Below are 18007 nucleotides of genomic sequence, written 5' to 3' on the forward strand. Positions count from 1 at the left end.
CTGCCGTTGATTAAAATACTTGGTGTCTATTCAGACCCTGCGGTAGGCAGAGTAATGGCCTCCTGTCACGTCCACGTCCGAATGCCAGAAGCTGTGACCCTGTTATGCTATGTGGCAAGAGGGTCGGTTGCAGCCCTAGCTGGTTTGGCTCAGTGGATAGAGCGTCGGCCTTCGGACTGAAGGGTCCCAGGTTCGATTCCGGTCAAGGGCATGTACCTTGGTGGCGGGCACATCCCCAGTAGGGGGTGCAGGAGGCAGCTCATCGATGTTTCTCTCTCATCGTTGTTTCTGACTATCCCTCTCCCTTCCTCTCTATAAAAAAATCAATAAAATATATTTTAAAAAAAAAAGAGGGTCGGTTGCAGGTGGAGTTCAGGTGGCCAGTGTGCTGACGTCATGATACAGAGATGATCCCGGGTTTCCGGGGGTATTGGAGCCAACGTCAGGCTGACAGCGTAAGAAGGAGTCGACCTGCCGGTGCTGGCCTTGAGGATAGAATGGGGGCCGTGGGCCCAGGAATGTGGGCGATAGGGAGATGGAGTCTCCCCTATCTTCCCAGCCCTGCTGACAGTTTGAGCTTAGCCCAGCGAGACCCATCTCGGGCTTCTACACATCCTTTAAAGATAATGAATTTCTGTTGTCTTAAGTCGCCGAGTGTGCAGTAAAATGTTCCATCGGCAATAAATAGGAAGCTACTATACACGTGTTTCTATAAAAGAGACTCCCCAAACAAATAGGAGCACAAAACTCCTTATTGATCATCAGTAAAAATAAGGCACCAGCTCTGTCTAGTGACCATCAGGAAGGCCGAGCAGTAAGCGTCTCTCTTGACCTTCTTTCTTCACTTTGCTGTAGCCAACATTCACTGAGCAGAACTGGTGCTGCTCATTGGGACCCCGTTTGCCCCAGGGCTCTGGGTTACTCTTTCTGTCTCAACTGACATCTGGTATACACACACACATATTTACAACATATATTTGTTTATATGTATAAGTAATATATTTTCTATATATTTATATATCATGTATTTGCCATATGTTTAGATGTAGCTATTCATATATAAAGTCTATATACTTGCAGTGCATTGTGGGAAATGATGCCACGGTGCCATTGGACATACGGTGGACACTGAACTGAGACTTACCTGTGCAAGAGCTGGGGAAGGCATCGCAGTGTTAGCCAGCCCGACCGGGATCCCGGAAGATGTGTAGAAGGTTTTCGTGTAAAGAGAAGCCTTCGAGGGAATGATACTTGCAGGAGTGTTGGGCAGTGAAAAAAATCAAGTGTGGCTGCTATACAAGCAGGATGGTGGCAGGAGGTGGCTGATGAGCTGGGTGGGGGCTCCTTTGGAAATGCTCCCTGTAATGTGCTAAGGAGTTTGGACCTTGGGCCAAATAGAGGCCCTCGATATCTCTTTAAATGAGATAATTCCATGTAAAATGTCTCTTGGAGGCCAGGAGGATGCTCCAGGCTCTCCTGCCGACTCCCCTCCCCTTGCCTGCAGTCTCCCTCCCTGAGGGCTAACTTCACACAGACAGCAACACAGCAGTGAAAGGAAAGTGCTTCTGTACTGTTGCTGATTCAAAAGTTTTTTGATAATAAGTGAATGGATTCTCAAGTGGTTATTGTAACCCATTGGAAGGGCAAGTTTAGATCCCCAAGTTTTAGTAGCTTTGATTAGGTAAACCGATGACCCCATACATTTGTTCACCCTTCAGATTGCATCTGTTTGGGGATGGATGGCTTTCGTATATGATGATGGCGCTTTGTGGCCTGTGAAATTCAAGTCATGCTACATGTCACTTTAATATCAGGTCATACGTTGCCAAGAAAAAGACCTTAAGAACATGATGTGGATTGTCAAAATGTTGTAGAAGAACCGCCAAGGAATTCACATTTAGCTTAATTGGGTTGTGATCTTCTGAATGTAAATGGTGTCTCATGCTGAATTGCCTAATGATATGTAAATTATATGCAAGACTTTTCTGCCAAAGTTCCGATGAACCCAGGAAACTTGAGAAGCGTGGAGAGTAAGCTGTACCAGGCACTTCTACAGACCTCTTCAGAGCCTATCTGGCGGAGTTCAGTGGTTTTGAACCTAGTGGTAAACTTTTTATTGCGACGCAGCTCTATTTTGAGTGTTTAATGAATAGTTAGTGGAAAATATTTAGTAACTGCAAACGAAAGAAAGCAATTTCCTTTTTGGGGGAATTGCATCTTGGTCTGACTGCTTAGTCATCTTATCTTTGAAAACAATCTGCCTTCTTGGTGGTTCGTGATGATAACAACTCTCATTGTGTGGTGCTTCTGACCGAGCACTCTCACCACCCCTCTTCCTCGATCCTCACAGCTCTCTTCTGCACTCTGCCTCTTGCAGGTGATATGTTGGGTGCCTCCTGCACGCGCCCGCCCCGACCAGGGCCCAGGCCAGGGAGGAACCTGCAGCCGAGGTCCGTGCCCTTGACCGGAATCGAACCCGGGACCCTTCATTCCGCAGGCCGACGCTCTATCCACTGAGCCAAACCGGCTAGGGCTAGAATATAGAGGCTTTTCATAATGGGAGAGATCTAGCTATGTCACACGTACGGTAGTTTCTCTGCTAGTAAGGTGGAAATACAACTTAGCTTACCCTGTTCTTTGGCCAGGAGAGAGCAGATATCTGGTAGCTAATATTTCAGCCACAACAGTAGTAGACATTTTTAAAAAATGATGATACAGTATTTATTATACTTACCTTGTGCTTATATAGCTGGGCCCCAATAGGTCAGGACAGGGAGGGTGGATATATCTCCAGCAAGTTGATAGTAAATTAAAAAAAAATTAGGCCTTCAGTCAGTATATTATTATCACATAACCCGTCACAGGACTTGTTTCCAGGCTATCTGAAGAAATTTTACAACCAAGTAATAAGAGAAACAACTCAATTAAAAGAGGCCAAAGATTTCACAACACATCTCACAAAAGAAGATATACGCATTCCAATAATCGTGTTCAAACACGCTCAGCATCGTGGTTCACTAGGGACGTGCAAATGCAAATACAGGTCAATATAAGGTGCCACCACACACCCAACAGAGCGGCTAAAAGCAAAAAGACTGACAACTGAAGTCTTGGCGAGGGACGGGGAACGTCGTCCATTGTTGTGGGAAGGAACAGCGAACAACCCGTTTGGAATCTAGCTCAGCACCTCTCCATACTGTTAACTGCGATTCAGCACGTGGCCAGCAGTTTCACTTCTAGATACCTACCCGTGACAAATGAAAACACGTGTCCATAAAAAAAAAAGAAAAAGACTTACACACAAATGTTTAAAGCGGCTTGATTCCTAATAGCCCCAAACCGAAAACAGCCCATATGTCTGTCCACAGCTGAGTGGGTAAACAAATGGTGGAATACAAGGCCATACTGCTTGGCAATTCAAAAAAACTACATGCTTCTGCGCCCAGCAATATGGATGGGGCTCGCTGATGCCCAGCGAAAGAAGCCAGACCCCAAAGGCAATGTGCTGTATGAGTTCAACAAGATAAAATCCTCAAACTGGAGCGAGTCACCTGGATTAACAGGAAGGGGATCGGTAGTCGCCTGGATCCTAGACTCTGGGGAGATTGATTGCGAAGAGGCACCTTTTGGGGTGATAGGAATATTTGATATGTTGATTAGGATAGTGGTTACATGTGAAAACTCATTGAATGGGACAATTACATAGACATTTAATTGTATACCAATTATCCCTCAAATAGTTTGTTTTAAAAAGTAAAAAACAAAACAAAAAACGCAATGCCAAATTGCTGCCCATCAATGGATGACAGAGATTCCATTTCTACCCTTTCTACTTGGACACTTACTTTTGGGGTTCACTTCCTGAATAACCCCTCCTTCCCTGGTTTGTCTGCCTTGCTGCTGCTGTTACATGTCGGAGTTCCGTGTGTGTGTGGCCCGTTCACGTGATCTCTGGTCCACTTCACTGTTTATCCGGTCTCATTCTCTTAGCCTCATCCGCAGCCCTACTGTCGTCACTCGCTCTCTTCAGTGATGTCTAGGTCGCTCCCTTGCCCGTGCTGTTTCGTAGACGTTCTGCAAAGAGCCCCCCTGTTTTCTGTGCTCTGAGAAAAACCCCGTTGGAATATCAATGGGGGGCTGTATCGATTTTATAGATCAACTTGGGTAGACTTGGAATTTTTGCAATATTAAATCCTTTGGCTCATAACAGCGGTGCATCTTTTTATTTGTTAAGATCTTCATGAATGTCTCCCAGTGCAGCTTGTAATTTTCCCTGTAAAGTTTCTGAACATGTTTTGTATTTATTTCAAGACATTTGATGTTGTTTTTTTTATTTCATTGTCAGTGAAATCTTTCTCCTAATTATGTTTTCTTGCAGTTTTTGTTGTTGATGTGCAGAAATATGATTTTTTAAAAAAGTTTAATCATATACACAGGTAACTTTAGATTTTGTTTTAAAAAGAAGTCCATTGAACCCAGCCGGCATGGCTCGGGGGTTGAGCATTGACCTATGAACCAGGAGGTCATGGTTCGATTCCCGGTCAGGCACATGCCCGCAGGGAATCATGCAGGAGGCAGCCAATCAGTGATTCTCTCTCATCATTGATGTTTCTCTCTCTCTGTCTCCCTTCCTCTCTGAAATTATATATATATATATATATATATATATATATATATATATATATATATATATATGCTTCTTTTTCCCCAGATATATATATACATATATATCTGGGGAAAAAGAAGAAGCCCATTGATGGATGAACAGAATTGGTCATGTGTGCGCACGCATATTTTGCAAAGCGGCGGTGTTAAGAACACACTTTCCCCAACTCCTTAAGCTATTTTTTAGGAGGCGGGTTGCTGCATGTGAGGTTGGCCCTGGGTCGCAGGAGAGGGTAATGGCTGGAGCTGGGGTGCTCCCACCTTTACGTTGAGCCCCATTCGTGCAGTCACGGATGACAGCGAGAGGGGCCTCTGGTCAAGCCAGCGTCCGTGGGTTCTAACAGACACCCGTGGACCTCCCGTTGTAGCGATGGTTAGATGGTTACGCGCGGTGCAGGCTGCGATTGCTAAAAACGTGTCGCTCTTCTCTTTCAGCATCCGGAGTGTGATGCAGAAGTATCTCGAGGAGAGGAATGAGATAACCTTCGACAAGATTTTCAATCAGAAAATCGGTAAGTCCCGCCTAGGCATTCAGCGTCTGCGCCTTCACCGGTGATGTCGCTGTCACTGCAGTGATGTCTGCGTGCAGGCCCCACGCTTCGTGTGCCTGACCCTTCAGGCCGGGAGGGGAGAGTTCATGTCATTAACCAGGTACTTAAGGATCACTTCCATTCGTAGGAACCTGTCTTGTGAATAAGCCCGTGGGAAACAGACTAGTTCGACTCAAGGTCTTAAGGACGTTGGGGAGGTGGCCAAAACCGGGCACTTGGAACCAGAAATAAGCTCCCTGTGTGGGGACCCACCTCTGAGGTCCCCAGCTTCTCTCATGGTGTACTTTCCAGGATCCCAGGGAGCTGGCCTGTGTCTCCCCAGACATCACCCCACACTCAAGGTTGGCTGTATCTTTCCAAAGTGTGGGGCCGGAGTCCTGGATCTTGGCGGCTGTCCTGGGTCGTATGGGTTCTGTACGCCGTTCATTCGTGTCAGTTCCACACCCGTTCCCTTTTACTCCTGTGGCCCCATTCAGAGTCTGTACCCTGCAGGTCAGCGGGCCTCCCCCGGGCGTACGCACAGAGGCCCCAGCTCTGGCTAACGCTGGCCCTGGCCCGTGCAGACAGACGTGTGGCTTTGTGGGAGTGCTCCGTGGCGACCACAGCTAGTCCCCGCAGAAATGAGGACTGAACAGCCATTGCTTTAACATGGAGCTTCGAGGCCAACGAGGAAGTGAGATGGTCTCCCTGGCCTCCTGAGGCTGGCGGTGCATTTGGGGGGGGGGGGGGGCGTGGGCTGTCAGCCGGTGCAGGGAAGAGCTGTCGTCTGCATGCTTTCTCCTCACTCACCCCGCCTCCCCTCCCCGCATCAGTTCCTGCTGTCCAGAAATTTCCAAAATAACATCTTATTCTCAGCTGGGATGGACTCCTCATTGGGCCTGCCAGCTGGCTGTATTGTTCATCTGCCCATAGTGAGGTGGTAGACAGCCGATGCTAGGGCGGTCACGTGATATCCACAGAGCAGAGTCTGAGCGAAGAGCATGCTCCTTTCCTTCCTCTGCACCTTGCTAGCCTCCCAGAGTTACTCAGGTCAGATTCGCTGAGGAACTGGGTCTTCGTTTACAAATTATTTTCCTACTAGGGGAAGGGACGTTATTGAACTTTCAAGAAATGAAGGTCTTATTACAGTTCCCTGGAACTCTGATTCTGCGTGCAGTTCTGTTTCCGCGATTCATAAGCGCAGACTGACCCCCTTGAATATATATTTTTATTTATACAAATGTATATTTTCACTAATATTTTTATTTTAAAAAAATATATATTCATGTATATTATACGTAATGTAAAATTCACCCATTATATACAGCTCAGTAGTGTGTTTTTTTTTAGTGTATTCGCAGTGTTGTGTAGTCATTACCACACTTATTTTATTATTATTATTTTTACTGTTTTCAGAGAGAGGAAGCGAGAGGGAGAGAAAGATAGATAGAAACATCAGCGATGAGAGAGAATCATCGATTGGCTGCCTCCTGCACGCCCCACACTGGGGATCAAGCCTGAAACCCAGGCATGTGGCCTGACCAGGAATCAAATTGTGACCTCCTGAGCCGAAACCGGTTTGGCTCAGTGGATAGAGCGTCGGCTTGCGGACTGAAAGGTCCCAGGTTCGATTCCAGTCAAGGGCATGTGCCTTGGTTGTAGGCACATCCCCGGTGGGGGGTGTGCAGGAGGCAGCTGATCGATGTTTCTCTCTCATCCATGTTTCTAACTCTATCCCTCTCCCTTCCTCTCTGTTAAAAATCAATAAAATATATTTAAAAACAAACAAACAAACAAACAAAAAACAAATTGTGACCTCCTGGTTCATGGGTCAAGTCTCAACCACCGAGCCACACTGACCGGGCACCACACTTACTTTAGAACATCTTCAAACCTTCCCCCCAAAAGAAACTCCATACCTGTTAGCATTCACTCCCCATCCTCCCCCTCCCCCAACCCCTGGGTACCAGTCATCTAGCTTCTACCTCTGGATTTGCCTACGTTGGACACTCCGAATAAATGGAATCCCATAGCATGTGGCCTTTTAATTTTAATCATCACCCGAGGATATTTTTCCATTGAATTTTAGAGATTGGAAGAGAGAGGAAAAGACAGAAATGTCAATTTGAGAGAAACACATCGATTGGTTGCCTCCTGCACAAGCCCCGACCAGGTCCCAGGCCAGGGAGGAGCCTACAACCGAGGTACGTGCCCTTGGCCGGAATCGAACCCGGGACCCTTCGGTCTTCAGGCCGATGCTCCATCCACTGAGCCAAACAGACTAGGTCAACATGAGGCTTTTTGCATCGAGCTCTCAGCATAGTATTTAGAAGGTTCACAGGTGGTGTATGTAGCACGTGTCAGGACGTCATCCTTTTTATGCCCAGTGGTCTTCCATTGCGTGGCTGTGCCACATTGTGTTTGTCCGTCCATTCATTCATTCATTCATTCACGGGTGGATGTCTGGGTTGGTTCCCCTTCCCGGCTGCTGTGCACAGTGCTGCCGTGAGAGGAAGGCACGTTTAACACACAGCTCGTGTGAGCGGTTCCCTGTGACAGACACGTGCTGGTGGATGGCGACCAACCTGCCCCCCTTGCGGCTCTCACTCCAGGTTCTGAAGGGCGTTGAGGATTCTTTCCCCCTTTGTGTCCTCTGCTCCTTGCTCTCTCCCTCCTGTAACCTCTTTCCTGTCTGCCCCCCCTCACCCCCCCAACACACATGCAATCCCAAACATGTCCTGCCCACTGTTTTGACCAACACTTTCCCTGACATAGGCTCCGGGAGCCTTTGATCTGAGCTGATGGCATGGCCGTGGCCTTGAACCTTCGCTTCGGCCACACCCACTCTTCCCCAAGAGCCCCTTCCCTGGACCCGGACGGTCTCTGAATTTTCTCTCCGTTATGCGGTTAAAAAACTGTCCAAGCAAGTCATTCCTTCCTCCCTTCCTTCCTATTTGTGAGCTTGGAGCTGCTCAAGAGAAGCCGTTGACTCTTGGGAGCTCACGGAGAACAGCGACTGGTGGGGTGGGGGTGGGGAGAGGGCACAGGGTAACCGGCTGGACACAGATCTGTCATCACGCTTCGCCGTAGCTGTAGATTTAATGTGTCGTGTGCTCGCTTGTCTGCCCCCCCCTCCCCCCCGGCCCTCCCCCCCGCTTTGCTCTGTGGCATTCTCCTCCTCTGGCTGGCGTTGAGGGTTGGGAAGAGTGGAAGAGGGGCCGTGGGAGGATAAGTGGGTCCTCTCTCCAGGTCTGTATTCCTGCTTCAGCTCCCTCCGCTCTCCCTCTGTCTCTCCCATCCGGTCCCCCTGCCCCCTTTCGTGACCGTCTCCATGTGCTGAAGCCCTGTTGACGTCTGTGTTACCCCTTACGGCTTCTCTGGGGTTCTCTTGCTTCTCTTTCACCCTCTGTCGTCCCCTTGCCTCTCAACCCCCTTTCTCACTGCCTCTTCCCTACCAGCATCATCCCTGCCTTCCCATTTGTGAGCTTGGAGATGGTTAGCACAGGGTTTGGGGGACGCGTGTCCCCCCCCCCCCCACCCCCCCAGTGTGGGCTCTAGGCAGTTTGTAAACATGTTTCGTGAAATGAAAAGAAGTAGGAAGGAGCCTTTGCTTGAGATAACGGGTGATTGGCAGGCCCGTGGCTGCACCCCGAGCTGGTTGTCGTTTCATTAGTTTCCTTATCGGTGAAGGAGGGACGATGAAAGTAGCCGCTTCATAAGGCTGTTGTGAGGACTCAGCAGGAAATGTTTGCGAAGCCCTTGACACAATGATTTGTTCTCGGCAGATGCTCAATGAATGAACGCTCTTAAATGAAACGGCTTATAATGAAAAATTTTCATCAGACACGAAAGTGGGCTAGAATAACGGTCCCGCAAACATAGACATCTCCCGGATTCAGTATTTTTCAACATTTTGCTATATTTGCTTTCTTCATCCCCTCTTTTTGTGGTTGCCGAAATATTTTAAAGCCATTAGCAAACGCCTCATAGCATCTCAGTCCTATATCTCTCAAAAATACGAATGTCTTCATGTACAACCTCGAAACCCTTATCCCAAGCCATGAAAATGTATGGCGATTCTTAGCAGACACTTAATACTGAGTTTATATTAAAAATGTTCGGATTAAGATGCCTTGTTATTCCTGGTTTGTTTGCGTCGGGGTCCAGATACTGCTCTTGTGTTGTTATTGTCAGTAAGGCCTCTTTCAGTCAACAGCAGGAGTCCCTTCCCCCACGCAGGTGATTGACTGATTGAAGAAACTGGGCCGCTTGCATTGTAGAACGTTCCCCAGCCTGGAGTTTTCTGGTTGCTTCCTCATGGCGTCATTTAAATCACACTTCTATTTCCTTTACTCCCTGTAAACCAGGAGTGCGCTCGGACCGCTTGCTTAGGTTTCGGTCGGACCTTTCTTGGCGAGAGGCCTTCGCGGGGGAGCGGGGTACGTGGTGGCAGGAGGGGACACTGCCCGCAGGCCTGGTCCGCTCTCAGGTTCCTCACGAGGCTGACCTCGGCCATTGGTTCCTCTCTCATTGACCGTCTTTGCCCAAGTCAGTTAGTTTATTAGGGAGCTGCAAAATGGTGCGTTTTCTAATTCTGCGGTTCTTTTCCATATTCCTGACTTGTCCTCGTCCACTAGAGCTATTCAGCCGCCTTTAAACTTCGTTCCTGCAGGAAAGGCGGGTGTGGCGGGAAGAATTCTAAGGTGGCCCCGGCGACCTCCGCCTCCTGGCCTCGCTGCTGATGGAGAGGCTGCAGATGGGATTAAAGCTGTGATGGGGTGGACTTAACCTACTCGCTGCAGCCGAGGAGGAAGTCAGAGAGATCGAGAGCACAAGAGAGATTTCTTCGCTCTGTCGCCAGCTCTGTAGACGTGGGGGGAGGGGAGCTACGAGAAGGAATGTGGGGTGATCTGGGAGCTCAAAGGGATCCCAGCTGACAGGCTGCAAGCAAACAGGGAGCTCAGTCATTTTTGTCTTTTTTTGGTTAATCCTCACCCAAGGAGATCTTCCCATTGATTTTTCAGCGAGAGTGGAAGGAAGGGAGAGAGACTGAGAGAGAGAGAAACATTAAAGTGAGACACATCAATTGGTTGCCTCCCGTAGGCACCCTGACCTGGGGCGGGGGATTGAGCCTGCAACCGAGGTACGTGCCCTTGACTGGAATCGAACCTGGGACCCCTTAGGTCCGCAGGCCGACCTTCTACCCACTGAGCCAAACCAGCCAGGGTCTTAGAGTCTCACAATCACAGAACGGGATTCCCTGGAGCCCCTGGATAAGGCCTCAGCTCGCCAGCACCCGAAGGAGCCCCCCTGGACTCGTGCGGTAAAGAATGGGGGTTGTTGACAAGTCACGGCGCTCGTGATAATTTAATGCCTGGCAATAGAAAACGAATACAGTGGGATGGGGGCTTAATTATTTTGTTTTTAATTGCCAATTCTCAGAATAAAAGAATGAGAGCTGCTTTTGTCCTTCTTCCCGTTCTTACCTAGAGATTATGTCCTAATGTTTATTAATTAAGTTGGTTCCTAATTGGCTGTCAGGGAAATTTACACATTTAGGTAATGACTCAATATTCTTGCTTTGGCTCATTGAAAGAACAGCCTTCAAGGGATCCCAGTTATTGAATAGACAGTAAAGTCAGCTGGTCAGCGATGGCCAAGGTGATTCTGTTACAGGTTCCTTCTAGAATATGCATGGAAACGGTCGCTTCCCCCTTTGACAGGGAGGCACATGGTGTTTGATAGGTTCCATCTGCCTGTGGACAATCTGTTTAGCTTCTCTGTCTGCGAACCTCCCATTAGAGGAGGATGTTTCTGATTAAGAGGAGGCGGAATTCATGAGGTATGCAAATGCTCTCCGGTATAAAGACCCTCATGGTTAATGTAATATGACATCACATACCGCCTCGGAAGACGCTTCATTTTATAATACCGGCTTCAGAGCTCAATCCAGAGTTCAAATACCAATCTTTCTGAATCGGTATGAAGCAATGTTGGCGCCTGAAACGTGACTTTTGGTCAAAACAAAACTTTGCAGTTTTTACTTTCTTTAAAAAAAAAACGGGCTCTATTGAGGTATGGTATTACATGCCATAAAATCCACCCGTCCTAAGTTGTAATTTGACGAGTTACAGTTTGATGAGTTCCAGTGCGTTGATGGGGTTGCGCAACCATCACCACACTCTCATTTTACAGACGTTTCCACGCCTTAGAGACCCCCCTTGTGCCCACTCATAGGCACCCACCTCCCTGCTCCCTTCCCAGCTCCCGGCAGCCACCCCTCTGCTTTCTGTCTCCACAGGGATTTGCCTCTCTGAACATTTCATAGGAACAGAATCTCACAGCCTGTAGACTAGAGCCTTCTGCACCTGGCTTCTTTAACGTAGCGTGAGGTTTTGGAGCTTCATTCACTCGGTGGGTGTATCCAGTGCTTCATTCACTGCCCAGTAATGTTCTATTTTGTGGATAGAGCACATTTTTTGATCCATTCACCAGCTGATGGACGTTTGAATTATTCTCACTTTGTGTCCTTATGAGCGATGCTGCTGTGATTTCCAAAGGACATTTGCATAAAAAGCATGATTTCAAAGGACATTTACATAAAAAAGAATTTGTAAATTATTTTTTTGGCATTTAAGATTAAGGCATAAGAAATATACTTGCCAGGGATTTTGGACAACAAAAATGAATATTTCATTTTTAAAATAGTACACTGGAAAAACAGAAATTGTACCAAAGTTCCTTTTAAAAAACATTTCTGAGCAGCCCCTGCAGAAATACGCAGAGATGGGCACAAATGTCTGAGGCACCTATTAGTCAACCTAGTAATTATATAAACCAAAGGAACACTGAAAGACAGAATGAAGCAGGTTAGGGTTTTTTTTTTGTGGTTTTTTTTTGGTGTGTGTGTGTGTGTCAGTTTCAGGAGAGCAAGCTTTCCAATCTGTTTTATAATTTATCAAATTACTTCTTCACCTGTTTTGTTAAAACCTGCAAATATTTATAACAGCAGCTTCCGACTCAAAGGCGGGGGTTAAATTATAGTAAATTAAGCACTCTTTTCGTGTGGCCCTAGAGGGAGAAGTATTAACCTGTCAGTCTTTGTTTTCCCTTTGGTTTCCATCTTTGTTTGGCTGTGTTAGCTTCTGTGCCCCGAAGGCCTGCCCCGGGCAAAGGCTGCCTCTGATTGACAGTCACTTCAGATCTTGTCCTACAACCTTCTCCAGCCCAGAGCAACCTACCAGCAGAGAGAAGAAACACCTTGGGGCCCCAGGCAGTTCTGCTGCCATTATCCGTGCCTTTGTGGAGACTTTGAGTGAGAGGAGGAGTTGAAGATCCGGGTAAACTTTCAGACAGCGGAGATAAACACTTGACTAAGCACCGCTAATTGGATTTTCACCCCAGAGAAATGAGGGGCCCAGATTGTGCGCAGCAGTTTCAACGTGGGCTTCCTAATAAGAATGCTGCCCAGACAGGAAAGATGCCAGAGAGGAGGGAAGTGCTGGGAGGACTTCAGAACCGATGGGCGGGCAGGCTTCTCAGCTGATTTTCTTATCTGTGCGGCTTCAGCAGGCCTGGGTGCCGCTTCTCGAGGTGCAGGTTGCCCCACCTGGGAGACATAACTGGCCGGTAGTGAGGCCGCTGCCACTCTGAACACGGGGGACATCTACGAGGATAAAAAAAGCTAAACCAGTTCTGAGAAAATGTAGTTGTCTATTGTTTTTAACCCTGTTTATTAGAGCTCGTTTTTCATTTTATTTTATTTATTCATTTTTGTTGTTAATCCTCACTTGAGGACATTTTTCCATTGATTTTTAGAGAGAGTAGAAGGGAGAAGAAGAGACAGAGAGAGAGAAAAACATCGAAGTAAGAGAAACACATTGATTGGTTGCCTCTCACAGGGGCCCTGATCAGGGCCAGGGATCGAGCCCGCAACCCAGGTACATGCCCTTGACCGGAATCAAGCCCGGCTCCCTTCAGGCCCCGGGCTGACGCTCTTCCCACTGAGCCAAACCAGCTAGGACTGGTCTTTCTTTTTACTAGTGTACTGGTTAATGTGGATTTTTTTCAATAGATGGAGTTACACATATGTCGATATAGATGCGATTTGATATGTATGCTATTTTGTTGTATTGCTCCTTCAGATGACCACTTGTTCCGATCGATGGCACACGCACTTTCTGAGCAGCACTTCAAAACGTACGAAGAAGTGGAAAATTGGGTCTCTGAATGGTCTGCCTCAAAACAAGAAAAGTTCTATTGGGACGCTAATAATATGGATTAATTATTAACCGGTTAAAAATGCGGATTTTGTAATCAAAGAAAACACAATAATTTCAAGAGAAACATCAAAAGTGCTTTATTCAAAGTAATGTCCATCACTAGCTACACATTTCCCCATCTTTCAGGTAACTTGTGGATACCGTCCCAATAGAACTTTTCTTGTTTTGAGGCAGACCATTCAGAGACCCAATTTTTCACTTCTTCGTACGTTTTGAAGTGCTGCTCAGAAAGTGCGTGTGCCATCGATCGGAACAAGTGATCATCTGAAGGAGCAAGGTCTGGTGAATACGGCGGGTGGGCTAATACTTCCCAGGCAAGATCTTTTAACGTGCCTTTAACTGGTTTTGAAGTGTGTGATGGTGCGTCATCATGAAGCAAAATTACTCTGCCGTGTCTTCTGGCCCATTGTGGTCATTTTATGATCAAAGCGTGGTTCAGATTGATTATTTGTTGTTGGTATCGATCAGTATTAACAGTTTCACCTGGTTTTAGAAGCTCATAATACACCACACCTACCTGATCCCATCAAATGCAGAGCATTGTCTTCTTTCCTAAGCGACGTTGATGGTTGACCTGGATCAACCCATGATTTTGTGCGTTTGGGATTTTCAAAATAAATCCACTTTTCATCGCCAGTCACAACTCCATGCAAATAGACTTTCTTTCGTGCCGTTGAAGCAACATTTTACTGATGACTTTTCGGTTTCCCATTTGTCTTTCGTTCAATTGATGTGGCACCCATTTTCCTTCCTTTAAAATCTTTCCCATTGCTTGTAAACGATCGGAAATTGTTTCCTGAGCGTTTAATCTTTCTGCAAGTTGTTTTTGAGTTTGACACGCATCTTCAGCCAATAATGCTTGTAATTGTTGGTCTTCCAACTTTTTTGGTTGACCTGGACGTTCTTTGTCTTTCACATAGAAATCATCACTTTTAAAGCATTTAAACCAGCGTTCACAAGTATCTTGAGATGGAGCATGTTCACCATAAGCTTCCTTAAGTATACGATAACTTTCAGCAGTGCTTTTCTTCAAAATAAAGTAATGAACTAAAACTTCCCGCAAATGCTCCTTTTTTGGAACGAAATTTGACATAAAAATATCTATGATGTTAACACCTTCAGAAAATTTGACATATGAAGTTTTGAAGCTTGTTGTCAATACAACAAAATAGCATACATATCATCAAATCGCATTTATATCAACATAGGTGTAACTCCATCTATTGAAAAAAAATCCGCATTATTCACCGGTACACCTAGTAGAGCCTTCATGCAGGTCCTAAGATCAGCCAAGAAAAACCCAGAACAGCTTCATTTTATTGGGATAACAGAATCCCTTCCCCTCAGAACTCCAGGGGTGCCGGTGTATGCCCAGTAGACCTGCAGGCCGGTGGCCCTGTGACCTTGCGAATCGCTGCTGCTTATTTTCCCCGAGCATTTTGAGTCCCTGCTTGATAGGAGTCACTGTTAGTGTAGGACCTGATGGCTCCCTGTGCACCGCACACTGAGTGTTTCCTGTGCCGGGAAAGGAACGGGACCAACGGGACCGCGTTCGCACCGCTCCCGAGGGGCAGAGCCTGGGTAGGCGGCACGCTCTTCACCACTGCGTTTCTCTGCCCATCGCCGCAGTTGTTAGTGTGGAAATTCGCACGCAGCTGCAATTCCTTTCTTTTTTTCCTTTTAAAATAACACATCAACTGGACGACTTCTGTATAATGTATCACGGCACTAAAATTCAGAATTGGGGGCGATGCGCCAGGTCTCTCCGGAGCAGGTCCACCCCTGTGCTTTGCCGAAGGACACGTTCACAGTCTGACAGGTTTTGGGAGCCCCCCTGGAAGGGCCTGTTAGACAGAAGTGCACATGGGGGGAGACTCAGCCAGCGTCAGGCCACGGAGGGCTGCTGCCCCCCGCAACCAGCTCGCCCTGCAAAGGGTGTGAAACCCGCGGGTGTCAGGTATGTGTACTCTGCCCGGGAGCTCCTGAGATTCATGGAAGGGGCCACCGGGGATGTATGTGTCTGAGGCAGGAGTTTCCATCCCAAGGCAAGTGTGGGGAAGCCACTCTTAGCCAAGAGATCAGCAGGCACCTGCAGTGGCCTCCCCTTTTAGCCCCTCCCTGCCGGGGTCCCACAGATTTTAGGAGGAAAACGACCTGCCCTAGCAGTATCGGCAAGGGTGGGGTCTTAAGCACATACGGCGAGAGAGGGCCGAGGGGACCTAGGATACATCCCCTCTGCTGGAAAAGGTGTCCGTCAGCTTTTGAACTGACGGTGGGGGGCAGGGCTGGGCTGTTTTAGGGTTTGGAGAGCCCAGATGTGGGGGGCATGGCTGGGCTGTTTTAGGGTTTGGAGAGCCCAGATGTGTGAAGAAATTCCAGGGGGCAGCGCCTGTCATGATATCCCCCTGGGTTTAGCTCTTTCGGAAATAACTTTTCTGAGTTACAGATACCTTATTCTTAACTGATGTAAGCATTTCTGCCTCTAGTCAAAGCCAGGCAGTGTGGACCAGGCCAGGGGTGATGATCGGGCCGGGTTTGAAAGCTGTTTCACTGTGTGCCGGGGGTTCTGCCAGCGCTGGGGAGGCATCGGTGGGCAGTGCTGAAAGCTGTGCCCTTAGGGAGCTGACTTCCGCAAGGGGACAGACCAACAAATACATGCAGGCAGGCCTCGGCCATATTGCGGGTTGCGTTCCAGACCGCCGCCACAAAGCGAGCATGGCAGTAAAGTGAGTCACACGCATTTTGCGGTTTCCCTGTGCATATAAAAGTTACGTTTGCAGCCTAGCAAATGTGAAGTAGTATTCTAAAAAAAAAACAACAAAAAACCCGTACATTTCTTAATTTAAAAATATGCTAAAAATGCTAACCGCCGCCTGAGCCCTCAGCGAGTCATCACCTCTTTGCCGGTGGAGGGTCTGCCTGGATGTGGATGAAAACGCAGTGAAGCGGCGCGCAGTGAAGTAGGCTCGCCTGGAGCATCGGAGAGCCAGGAAGGGGGGCGGGAGGGCCGTGTGGGTGGCAGTTTCACACAGTGTTTTGAGAAGGCACCACTTGCAGAGGGACACTGAGCAAAGACCTGGGGGAGCTGAGGCTGCCCCGCCCCCCGCCCCCCGGGTTTTTATCTAGGGCAGTGGCTCTCAACCTTCCTAATGCTGCGGCCCTTTAATACAGTTCCTCATGTTGTGGTGACCCCCAACCATAACATTATTTCCGTTGCTACTCCATAACTGTAATTTTGCTACTGTTATGTATCGTAATGTAAATATCTGTTTGTGACCCACAGGTTGAGAACCGCTAGCAGGGTTGCCTAAGACCATCGGAAAACACAGATATTTACATTACGATTCATTAACAGTAGCAAAATTACAGTTATGAAGTAGCAACGAAAATAATGTTATGGTTGGGGGTCACTACAACATGAGGAGCAGTATTAAAGGGTCGCGGCATTAGGAAGGTTGAGAACCACTGGTCTAGGGGAAGCGGGTCCTGGCGGAGGGTTCGGCGGGGCAGAGACCTTAGGTCGGAGCCATGTGATAGGGGAGCAGCGAGGAGGCCGAGGAGGCCGTGCCGAGGCGCTGAGTGTGAGTGACAGGGCTGGGCCGTCTTTTGGCTTTTACTCAGAGTGGGATGGGACGCAGCAGGTGTGAGCACTGGGGTGGCAGGCTCTGACGGAGGCAGGCACAGAGCAGCCTCCTGCCCCCGGAGCCTGGGCCGGTGAGGATGCTGGGCCAGCAGCAGTGGAGCTGGTGAGCGGTTCCTGAACTCCAGACTGACTGGCAGGTGGGATTTGTAATGAATCGTGTTGTGGCTCTAAAGGGGGTAGGAAGGACAGGGGCTTGCAGGGGACACCATGCCCTCAGGTTCAGTCAGGGCCGGAACCTGCAGGAGAGGCTCAGATAAAGAAGCCCAGGATGTAGGGCAGTGTTTTTGTTCCTGCATCCTCGAATTAGGTGACTCGCTTTGCATAGCGGGCCATCTGCTGAAGAGAATGGTCACACCCTGTTCCCATTCCGCCTGATGCTTTCAGGTCAGCCCGGGCCCGGAGCGCTGCCCCTCCTCTGCTCGCTCTCCGCCTGCCAAGGAACAGAGAAGATTCTATGGTTGGGGGTAGAGGAGAAATCCCAGCAAAGGTGGGGCAGGGCGAGCTGTTCTGGGCCCTGAAAGAGACCATTGAAAGCAGCGGCGCCCAAGGAGAGAAACTAGGGCAGCTTCTTAAAGAAGCACATATTCTCCCCGGTGAGATGCCCTTCCTCGCTAAAGAAATCTTCTATTTTTTAATTGACCTTTTCCCTGTAACTTTAAAAACACACATCACTGTTGGTCATCAGAGTTTGCTCTGCAGGAGTCCGTTTACTTAGCATCTCATTTAGGACTATTGAAGAAGATTGAAATGAGTTGTTTTGTGGCTTCTACGCTTAAACCAACAAGTGGGTTCAGAGCCGATGACGGGAGAAGAAACTTGACCCAGATTAGCTTCCTGGGAACAGCGACGTGGGCCCCTCTCTCCTCTCGCTGCTCTTTAGTGTCTAC

General features: G+C 48.1%; 1 protein-coding gene across 2 annotated transcripts in view; it reads left to right on the forward strand.

Moving 5' to 3' along the window:
- The window catches only part of GRK3 (G protein-coupled receptor kinase 3), an 87073-nt gene that overhangs the window by 14080 nt on the left and 54986 nt on the right, over positions 1–18007 (forward strand). For both annotated transcript variants that reach the window (XM_079762604.1, XM_079762605.1), the window contains one exon: positions 5101–5177. In XM_079762604.1, the coding sequence (XP_079618730.1) occupies positions 5101–5177 (77 nt within the window). Of the gene's footprint in view, positions 1–5100; positions 5178–18007 lie in introns of those variants that run through there.

Source organism: Cnephaeus nilssonii (genome assembly GCF_951640355.1).
Source record: "Cnephaeus nilssonii genome assembly, chromosome: 22".
Lineage (NCBI taxonomy): Eukaryota > Metazoa > Chordata > Mammalia > Chiroptera > Vespertilionidae > Cnephaeus > Cnephaeus nilssonii.